The sequence below is a fragment of the Cydia strobilella genome, chromosome 2, assembly GCF_947568885.1.
Source record: "Cydia strobilella chromosome 2, ilCydStro3.1, whole genome shotgun sequence".
In the NCBI taxonomy this organism is placed as follows: Eukaryota; Metazoa; Arthropoda; class Insecta; order Lepidoptera; family Tortricidae; genus Cydia; species Cydia strobilella.
Window position 1 is genome coordinate 25,760,883 of NC_086042.1, and position 11,520 is coordinate 25,772,402.

Consider the following 11,520-nt stretch of genomic DNA (forward strand, 5'->3'; position numbering starts at 1 on the left):
AAACATTGCAACTCAAATAAAAGCTTATAAAAAACACTTTCAGATTAACAAACAATAGCACCTTGCTTGACAAGCGTTTTGAATTTTGATCTGGGAGGACATTGCATAAGAGGCCGGTGTCGATTTTAGTCGCAAAAATGTAAAATTGATAGATTTAGTCGGTGAAATTGTACACCTTTTGTTACCTAATTGAAATAACAAGTACTGGTTTCTATTAGCGCATCTTCTTATCTTACCTTTTATCAGATCATTTTTTTGAAAATAGACTCACTAAATTAGTAATGTTTGCTTTTATGATGGATGTTTAGGTAACCGCGCGTAAAGCACTGATTTTGTCGCTCTTATTTGTAAATTTCGTAAAGTTCGGACGGCTAAACATGGTAATTTTGTATTACACGTATCCTGTACTTGAGGTTTATCAGACTACATTTTTATTATTATGACTTTGAAGTAGTGTAAATGAAAGTTAGACGAAATCAATTTTCTCCAGAAATTCCTTCAAAACAAGTGACAATTTCTCTGAAAATCGACTTAATTTCAACGTAATTTTGATACTTAAACAATCTACAACATTTGTTGAAACTATTCTTATACATCAATTTGTATAATATACCACCATAAATTTTTGATGAATTTTTAAAAATTGTCCCTTCTTTTCATATATTACCGGTGACGCACGCTTGCGAGCTCATTATTAAAAGGCAAGATGAGAAGACGTGCTAATAGAAACCAATACTTGTTATTTAGATATTACGTAACAAAACGTGTATAATTTCAACGAATAAATCTAACAATTTAAAATTTTTGCTCCAAAATCGACTACGGCCTCTTAAGTACATCAAAGATCGAAATGACGTTCTAGTGTTCATATGAATGTAGAGTTGTAGACCAATTTGAGCAGCAACGACTGGAAAACCTAGATGCTAAGCGTCATATCCGCAAGACAAGCCCTCCTACACGTACACCCAACTCGACTGGACAACTCCATTGCGGCTCGAGCCACCGCATCTTTAAGACAAAGTTTGGTTTTGCGAGCCACATTAGGGCATCTCATAATCCGGATAAGAATTGTTAATGGGGTCGCCATTGTCGGATGCAGCAAGGAAGAAGGAGGAGGTGCATGTCAAACTGTCAAACAGAGCTACAGTACTAGACGATTATTCCTAGTGTGGCTACCACCAGTTTGGCACTGACATAAACGCTATCGAGAACGTAATGTAATTTACTTAACACCAAAGATAGATATATAACTCCGTAATAGATGGATACAGTCTAAGGAAAAAACGTGCCTCAAAACCACGAAAATTTGATTCTCGATCAGACGGCGCCACTAGCTTTGGCCTACTCTCGTATAGAGGGCGTTGACCGTTTCGTTTGTTATTTATAATTTTAACGCGTATCAGTGAAAGAGCATGGGTCAAAATCATATAAAAATAATGAATGCAAATAAAAAAATCATTTATCTATATTTAAATACATTTTAACGTATTTTTATAAATCTTCATTTTTAGTTTTAAAGTATGTCGATAGATGGCAGTGAATTTACAGTGGTTACAAAATTTACTATGACAGTACCGCTCTATCTTATTATATCCCGCTTTGCTTAACACTAATATGCGAGTACGAGCGAGATGTATAGAAAGTAAATTACGTATAATTATGTCTGTTTTGACACTGTCAGTGACTCATAGTACGGGTACAGTATTCCCACTAGTTACCACTTTACCATCAAGTTGTTACCAGTTCCAGTTAAACCACCACCAATTCACTTGATACTACTGGGTGCGTAGCCAACATGCCAATTGTTTACGCTCCGTAGCGAACGAAACGCAACTGTCACTGTCGCTCTAATAAGGAAGAGTGATAGAGAGACAAACACAAGCCAAAGCGTTTCCCTGTCGTAGCGCAAGCGATTGTCACCTTATTAGGCACCTATAAGGCTTTTTATTTCTCAGTTGTCCCCAGTGGTAAAAGGTGACAAAAAAATCCCAGCTATTACCAGTGGTAACAACTTGGTGGTAACAGATGGGAATAGACCGTGCCATGAAGCCCGAATAAGCTACACGTAGTAGGTATGTATTTATTTATAGCAGTTGAGAAAGGAGAGCGACAGGTGCGAACCGTCGGACTGACCCAAATGTACTAGTATTAGTCAATTTGGATACTAAATTCTAGTATTTATAGGCACTAAGTAAGTGCAAGACTTTGTTTCTTTTGTTCAGCGGTTACCAATGCTACCGCTACTGACTGAACGGGAACAAACTCGTTTAACCTTTTCGACGCCGTGTCAAACACAAAAGCTGTCATCCAGACGCCACGTCACCGAAGTGTCAAAACTGAAATTGAACTTTATGATTAGATTAGATATATTTATTTCACAGCATATGATTACAGTACAAATTACATTAATGTCAATTTATAAGAATCTACATCGTCAGAAATGAATTAAAATAATACCAAAAAAATCCAAATAAATTAATTTCATTAATTATACATTATATGAAAAATTTCCCCTGAGAAGGATCATCAAATAATAACAATAAGACAAAGAAAATGTCAAAAATGATATGCGATTATAAATTATACAGTTATGTCAAAAAATTCACTTATTGAATATAACGGGTTGTCCAGTAAAAAGTTTCTCAGTCGACGCTTGAATGTTGTATCTAATGTTTGTAGTCATATGTATCGGATGTATGCATATTATGTATGTAGGTCTATGTTGCACTGTGGTCTATGACTGATTAATCGGTCTTTGGCGTTGGACCCGCGGTGCGTATATATCGGTCATTGGCGTCCAAAAGGTTAAAAATAAATTTTACCGTCCTATTTATATGTTTCAAGTTTATGTAGCAGCTCTGTATTCTGAGCTGAGGCCACTATAGAAAACGAAGTGTCAGCTAGATGCCCGGGTCCGGGCCGTTTGAACGTGAGTCATCCTTTACATCAGGGTTTCTTAAACTTTTTGCAGTCACGGACCATTCTCACAATTTTAACAATTCCATGGACCCCGGTCAAAAACTATTTTAGGAACATAATAAGAACCTAATATTGTCTTCGGTTACCGCGATAGTTACTCATGAAATAAAACTATGAAAACGGATTATATCGCGTATATTGAATTTATAATACATCCCGACGTTGCAAAGAGTTCGAAACGTCGGGATGTATTATAAATTCAATATACGCGATATAATCCGTTTTCATAGTTTTATTTCATAATAAGAACCCTTATTTATATTTTAAAATTTACTTTTGTTATAAGTTTCATTACACTTAGGTCTCGTCAAGTTTAGTACAAGACTTCGTAATAAGTATGATTACAGTAGATAACTGACCTACTGCGGATCGTTGATCAACATGCTACGGACCCCTAAGGGGTCCGTGGACCCCACTTTAAGAATCCCTGCTTTACATGTAGTGTATGTTAGAAGTTAGAAAGTATGGTTGAACTGGATGACTGAAATCTTTTTACATCAATGAAACAGGTTTCTGTCATCCTCATTGTTTACTTGATAACAGTCTTCAGAAGAGCGAAGAAAGACCACGATCGACCGAGTATCTGAAATGAAACAATAAAATAATTTATTAATCATAAAGCATAAAGTGTAACTTACGGGGGCCACAGGGCCTGACTTAGAGTTCTGATCGCCCTAGGCTGACTATGTATATCCGCCCCCCACTGGTCTCAACTCAGAGCCGCCGCCGCGCCCCATTGCGCGACCCCTTGGTCCTTGCGCCCTAGACTTAGCCTGTGGGTAAATCAGGCCCTGGTGGGCCATCAGTAATAAGTTTGTAATGGTATTTTTTAATGGTAAACATTACTATTCGTAGTTCGTAGTTTAGTGAGGTTATATGTACCTACCTATCTTATACCTATGAAATTTATGAAATAATATTTTTGTTTATAAATTAACGAAAGAATGATAACATAATTCATGACATTCTTAATGATAGACTCTGGACCGCATTAGCTAGATACAGAAGTTGTAGTTATTTATTCTACAAGGGGGTAAACTTGTTGTTTAACCGCTCGTGCCAATATTGACACCCGAGCAAGCGAAAGATTCCAAAATTGCAAAAGTGAAATCTAGAGCGTTGCGAGGGTTTCAAGACTTTCAAGGCATACCGAGTGAAACACAAAAATGTTCACCACACCAACGCGATGAAAATACTACTGTAAAATATCAAACAAAACAAACCAAATCAAATCCAAATAAATGTTATTAAATACATATTTACTATTAAAAATCATCATTTAAAAGTCAATTCTACCAGTCAACATAAGAAAACAACTCAAAATTTGCATCATCACTTTGCCACACATGTAGATAAAACGCAACTTTCACATTAGTTTTTAAACAATCAAGTGAAAATAATTTATTTGTAGCCAGATCACTAAGACTATTAAAATATCAATATTATCTAAGATACTTGAATTGAAAAATATAGGTATTTAATATTGTCTTCGGTTACCGCGATAGTTACTCATGAAATAAAACTATGAAAACGGATTATATCGCGTATATTGAATTTATAATACATCCCGACGTTTCGAACTCTTTACAGCGTTCGTGGTCAACGGGTGACTGAGGAAAAATTACAAAATGCAAAAATACCCACATACTAAAATAATGAACAATCATAGACTACAAACTTTAAGGCTGGTTGTACATGCAAAATCGGTTCATAAGGCTAGTTATACACTATAATTATTTTTCAAGTAAAGATATATATATATACGCGATAAAAAAAAAAAAAAAAAAAAAAAAAAAAACTATGCCGGCTCCAACCCTACACCACGGACCCGAGAAGATTTAATTCCCTCCTAAATTGTAGGAGGGTATCCCAATATGGGACCGGCAACAAACTCGGCGGGACACATCTTTTCAAAACATCAGAATGTCCAGCATCATCCAACACTACGGTCTCACAGTCTATGTCTCGCTTGCTCCTTTATAATATAGGTATTGTTTGTAACAACTCATTCATATGGACGAAAACCAGAGCTGGACGGCAAACTAGCGCAGTGGCCTTATCTTGTGTTTCAAGACTTACCGAAGTGAATAGTTCCATATTGACATCTGCGAAACCGGAAGCTGTCAGTTTACATGGTATACGTGATCTGCGAATCGAAAACAATATTAATTTTAGAACTTACACCCCTTCGTGTGTAAGTACAGTCAAATAATTTAATTTCCTACCCATTTTTAGGGTTCCGTACCCAAAGGGTAAAAACGGGACCTTATTACTAAGACTCCGCTGTCCGTCTGTCTGTCTGTCACCAGGCCGTATCTCATGAACCGTGATAGCTAGACAGTTGAAATTTTCACAGATAATGTATTTCAGTTGCCGCTATAAAAACAAATACTAAAAAGTACGGAACCCTCGGTGCGCGAGTCCGACTCGCACTTGGCCGGTTTTTTACTTTCTAACAATGACAATAGGGTATTTGACAATTTTTTATTAATGTAGGTATTTATTAATTTAGGTTTCTTTCGAGGATCATATGTCTATATCTATACAAAAGTCACAAATGATAGTCAAAGTCTGACACCCGCACTTAACAGACTAAACGCTCCTAACAAAACGGCAATACATCGTGACTTCACGTCAGCATGTAATAGAATAGAAGCCGTTTCGATGTATGGAAAACAAGGAAATTGCGATTTTTCGATGAAATATTGCGTACCTGCTCAAAACAAACAGCACGTTTCTCTTCATACGTTGATCCGCTTGATACCATTGGCTGTTGTAGATGGCGTCGCTTATTTCCGTACTCTGAAAACCATACCTCTTGTTGTTATATCAACTCTTTTAATTAGAAAAGAAGCAAGTGTCGATGTCGACAAAGAGTAAACTGAAAATGAAGGGTTTTAAGCTAAGAGTTAGACCTATGGGTAGCTAAGTTGGTATCGATTTTGATAGTCCAAACGGCGCAAGTGTTATTTTAAACGTCAAACTTCTATGAGATTAGGACGTTTAAATAACACTTGCACAGTCTGTTATGCCAAATCGCTGTCAACTTAGCTTGGTGTAACTCTACAAGTGTGCAAACTTATTTATTTTTCCGAATTGGAAAAATAGCGTCTAAACAATAATTTCTTCGGTATTTGTCGTCTAAATGTCATGGTGCAGATGCTTGGGCCGGGTTACTAATTATTCCAGGCCCCGTAGACAACATGCCAATCGCTAACGCTCTGTAGCAAACGAAACGCAACTGTCACTGTCACACTAATATGGAAGAGTGATAGAGAGACACAAAGCGATTCGATGGCGAAGCGATAGCGATTGTCACCTTGGCTAGGCCGCCAGTATCGTCAGTCGTGGAATTTCTAATTAATATCGACTGGGAACATCTGTTTCTTACCGACCTCATGGGTGTATCCTCGAAGTAGCACAGAAAGAAGATCTGCATGAGGCTCATAGATAGGGAGGCCATGAATGAGATCACCACGCCCATGTCGTCCACCGACTGGGAACGTCACATCATCATCATCATCACCCGACTCCATACCGACTTCATCAGCATATCCCCGAAGTAGCACAGGAGGAAGATCTGCGTGAGGCTAATAGACAGGAACATCATCATCATCATCATCATCACCCGATTTCTTACCGACTTCATCAGCATGTCACCGAAGTAGCACAGGAGGAAGATCTGAGTGAGGAGCATCGAGAGGAACGCCATGAACGAGATCACCACGCCCATGTCCTTCACCGTCTGGAAAGACCAGCGGGCTTAGCACGGTCGCATTTTTATTACCTGTCACGTTCTAACAAGTATATATGTAAGTGCGAAAGTGATAGGCATAGCGACAGGCGATAAAAATGGAACCATGCTGCCACCGCAGGTTAAAGGATGACTCACGTTAGAACGGTTCAGGGCCGGGTTGAAGCTTCCGACACTTCGTTTTCGATGACCACGTTTCTAAAGAAAATTGAAGTGTCGGATACCTCGGCCCGGCCACGATGAGCTTCTAGCGTGAGTCATCCTTTAAAAAAAACCGGCCAAGATCATGTCGGGCCATGCTCAGTGTAGGGTTCCGTAGTTACTGTCCGCGCGCGAATTCCGTGCACGGCAGAGGAATGTTAGGAATATTGGGCGTAATGACAGAGTGATGGTGACTGGTGTCATTTTGCACGTACGGGCACGGCGCACACCCTCCCACTTCCTCGACCTCCGAATGCACGGTATTGGCACGCGGACAGTACCCATCCGTCACAATAGACCTTAGCTATTAGTAAGTAAGTATCATAATATGTACCAGCAAAAGGTACCTTCATAAAGCTTTGTACGTCCTTTTACTATGAAGGGAAGACTATTTGCGATAACTCAACAACGGCTTAACTGAATATGTTCGCTATAGTTTTGATTTAATGTTTTTCACGAATATTTTCATATTTCTTGGACATATAGTTCAAAAGTTGGAAGCCGGGACACATTTTTTTTACCAGCTGGTAAAAGCTCTCTTGATTATTCAAAAACTGGAAAGTTGTATATTATTCATATATTTCATTTTGAATTGTTTTCTTATGGTTGCTGGTAGAATTGACTTTTAAATGATAAATATTTAATAACATTTATTTTGAATCGATTTGCTTTGATATTGTTTGATTTTTTACAGTTAGTTTTTTCCTTGTGTTGTGTTGGTGGAGGTGGTCGAGCAATACGTGTATCTTGGACATATTCTATCATTTGACAAAACACATCAGAAGAAGGAGATCTCGAGGAGAATCCAGCCGGGTTGGGCGGCATTCAATAAACTAGCGGACATCCTCAAACCCGTTAACATTCCACAATGTCTGAAAACTCGTCTCTTTAACCAATGTGTCCTGCCCACCATGACCTACGGTGCCGAGACATGGACGCTCACTAAGGAGGCTGTGCATAAAATCCGAGTGGCACAGAGAGCCATATGGAGCGCGCCATGCTCGGCATCAAATTTCAAGACCGAGCGAGGAATGCCGAGATCCGACGCCGCACCAAAGTGCAAGACGTCGGATACGTCATTACCAAACTTAAATGGAGCTGGGCGGGACATGTTGCCAGACAGAGTGATGGCAGGTGGGCCAAAATGTTAACGGAATGGTGGCCGCTTTCAGATGAAAGGAGTGTCTGGCGTCCGTTGGCTCGTTGGGTGGACGACATTCGGAAGACTGCGGGTCACTTCTGGATGAGATTGGCTCAGGACCGGGATAAGTACTCGAGGAGAGGCCTATGCTCAGCAGTGGGCGATAGAAGGCTGATATGATGATGATGATGATGGTGTAGTGAAAAATTTTGTGTTTCACTCGGTGGCAAAATTTGTTTAACCCTCGTGCCTTGAAACCCTCTCAACACTCAAGATTCCATTTTGGAATATTTCGCTTGCTCGGACTTTGCCCCCTTGTAAAACAATAGTAATTTGTTTTACAAGGGGGAAAGTTGTCGAAAAATTGAATCTTGAGCGTCACGAGGGTTAAACAAATTTTGCCACCGAGTGGAACACAAAATTTTTCACCACACAAACACAAGGAAAATACTAGCTGTAAAATATTTAAAAAAATCAAACCAAATTAAATACAAATCAGTTTTATTTAATATGTATTATTCAAAATCATCATTACAGCTCAGAATTTGCATTAATTTACTTTGCCACTCTTGTGGATAAAACGCAACTTTCTCATTCGTTTTTGAACAATCAAGAGGGCCTTTACCAGCTGGTGTGGTGAAATAATATTACGTCCCTTCCACAGCCTACTCGTACATATCACGGTATGTTTAAAAATGTAGACAACGCAATATGCAATAAGATATCTTGACATTAAATTTAAATAATAATCAAAATAATATCAATCCGATCGCAGGCAGCATGATTTCGGATATTGTGTAGAATCAGAATCGCCACCGGTAACAAATATGTACTAGATAAAAGATAAAGATAAAAGATATTTATTCGTGACGATCACAAATGTACAGACAACAACAGCAAGAAAAGAAGAAATCATCAAGTGTGCATCACGAAATGGACCCAACTCAGCATAATGCTAGCTATAAAGCCAGCGCTGGTCTTCCGTAGGGCCCATTCGGTGATGCCACGACAGATAACACACAAAGATACATATTAAAACGTTACAAAAATACACACAAGGATTAATTACAAACATATTAACCAAACCAAAAAACTAGTATATGTCAAGACATGACTTTGACACAAAACGACGTAAAATAGTAAACTTTACCGTAGCGTTAAACGCGCAGAGACAAATGAGAATAGAACTTGTGACCATGCTGAAGAGGGTAGATTTAGAGTACAGGATTTCCATTTGGTCTGCTAAACTGAAACATAAAAAACGTATCGATCTTAGGTAAAAATAGCTGTTCTTCAGCCCGCACCTATCTCTTTGCTTTTTAAGAAAGATAAAACTTAATAGCTATAGGGGGAATACATGCCTTGATAGCCTGCATTAATATTTAGGAAGATGTTCACTTATATTTAGTTACAATTACTAAACTAAGTTAAGTTAAGTAAACTATGGAATATGGAAAAACATCGTAAGGAAACCGGAAGTAAACTAACAAGTAACAATTAGGTGAATTGTTGAAGCCGGAAGGTTAGACAGCAAATTGGCTTCGTAAAAAAATCTGATTGGTAAATGAGAATATTTCAGCATTTTCAGAGACCATGTCAGAGCATCGCCATTTATCCCACAGTAACATATATTATGTTAGGTGTATAAACAACCAATTAGTAGGACGAGTAGGTCAACGCGCCGCTCCCGGAGCGGAGGCACTAAAAATCATATGATATCGAGATTACGACATTTACTAACTTTATCACATCCTGGTGCCTTTTAACGACTTCAACAATTTGTCTTCCCTCTCTCTCACACACTGCATCCTGGAACCTCCTCTGCAGGATTCGAAAGTGCATCCTCATGTACACGCAGAATGCGAAGAAGAACGTGTCTGTGCCAAAAGTGTTGAGGAATGCTATGGTACCTGGAACGGTTGTGGCATTTAAAAATAAGAGATTCTTGAATTACAGTTGCCACTTTTGATTAACATAAATGTGGGAAAGACCGTCTATCAGGCAAGACCGTCTATATGGTCGTCGTTTGCACACATTTACCACTTACAGAAGGTCGGTAGAGGAGAAGGAGCTCTTCCTTTCGGACTGTCTGCTGAGTGACGCACGTATACAAATACTAGAGTTCTTGCCCTGTAACGGCTGTATCTAAGGGTTATCCCAGGCAAAACAATATATGCAGATTTTTCCCACATTGACCTTAATCAAAAAAATCGGTTTATCCATTTAGAATGACACCTATTCGTGTTTAGATCAAAATACAGGGATAGCAAGAGTTGAAATGAATTAAGCAAGCAATTTGGATTACGAGTAAAGTTTCCTTCCATTAAGACTAAAAACTTTTAAGATCGTATGCAAATCTGCCCTTTGCATTTATTTATGTCAATCGTAAAATGTGAAAATCGGAATAGCATCAAAATTCCTAAAAAACCAATATTTATTGATATAATGTATTTATTGCGTTCAAACAGTTCAATATGTTTCAATGTTTTGCAATGAATATAATAAAATACTGACTTGCCCAAACCAGATAAACATAGACGAAAGGCCAAACAGCCTTACTGTAGGGATCGAAGAAATACTTGACATTATAAGGAAATGTTACTTTATAAGTCCCTGTTTTCCAATACTCATATCCCATCGCTGGAAGAGGTTGTAAAGCAAATGCCACTATCACCCCCGAACATATCGCTAAGTCCAATTTTATTAAATATTTTAGGAATGTAGTCGATTCATTTACGTTTCTTCGTACGACATCGTTTAATTCTTCATCTTCAATTGTTTTTTCGTCAGTCACTCTCTTATCATCAACTTCTGGATGTATATTTATAAGTTTTTTAACAACTTCAATAAAAACGTCTTGGTGAATGAAGAAAAATGTGGCCTTTACTGAAGAAAGTAGGCAGACCATCGCACAAGGTATATTATAGGAGAGTTCTAAGAAACTCTTCCCATTCTGTGATCCGTCTACCACCCAAGACAGTTCGCCCACGATGGCCGAATGGATCCAGAGAAACTGTACTTGAAACAGTATTTTAAACAGAGGATCCCACTTTCCATGCTCCATTTTAATTCCGGAGATGAGTAAAGTGAGTTTGGTAATTTTCAGGGATTCTTCAACCTCTTTTGCCGACATTTTAAATTATTTGCAGCTTATTTGAACCCAAACTGATATTGTCATAGAAAATGTACTGCTGGACTTGCGTATGCCACGAAAACTATCTCAAATATGACTAATTTCTTACTAAAATACTTGTAATTAAAGTTTTTTTTTGTAATTAAGGACTATATTAACAATGGAAATGAATCGAACTAAACTTATTCTTTTTCATGTCAAATAACATGTTATTATTATTCCGTTTGATATCGCCAGCCCTATAAATTAGTGAATCCTTGAAATTAAAGAGTTGTTTCAAAAGAACAACACATCCCAGCCTGAAGATACCTA

At 38.1% G+C, this 11,520-nt stretch overlaps 1 protein-coding gene across 1 annotated transcript; it reads right to left on the reverse strand.

Annotated features, from left to right (window-relative positions):
- Nucleotides 1–3,379: 3,379 nt before the first annotated feature.
- Nucleotides 3,380–11,208, reverse strand: LOC134751514 (odorant receptor 4-like). Its single transcript, XM_063686949.1, has 8 exons — nt 10,590–11,208; nt 9,817–9,985; nt 9,226–9,322; nt 7,845–7,850; nt 6,518–6,724; nt 5,693–5,781; nt 5,059–5,125; nt 3,380–3,562 (listed from the first exon to the last, which is right to left on the reverse strand). Exons 1-8 carry the CDS (start codon nt 11,206–11,208, stop codon nt 3,509–3,511), a joined length of 1,308 nt encoding a protein of 435 aa, XP_063543019.1. The 3' UTR covers nt 3,380–3,508.
- Nucleotides 11,209–11,520: the final 312 nt, after the last annotated feature.

Coding starts and splice junctions, on each gene's coding strand:
- LOC134751514 (XM_063686949.1), bottom strand. CDS start 11,208: ATGTCGGCAAAAGAGGTTGAAGAATCCCTGAAAATTACCAAACTCACT. Junction 9,323..9,816: donor AGGCACCAGGATGTGATAAA/GTTAGTAAATGT, acceptor TTTATGTTTCAG/TTTAGCAGACCAAATGGAAA. Junction 5,126..5,692: donor GTGCTGTTTGTTTTGAGCAG/GTACGCAATATT, acceptor TTCGATTCGCAG/ATCACGTATACCATGTAAAC.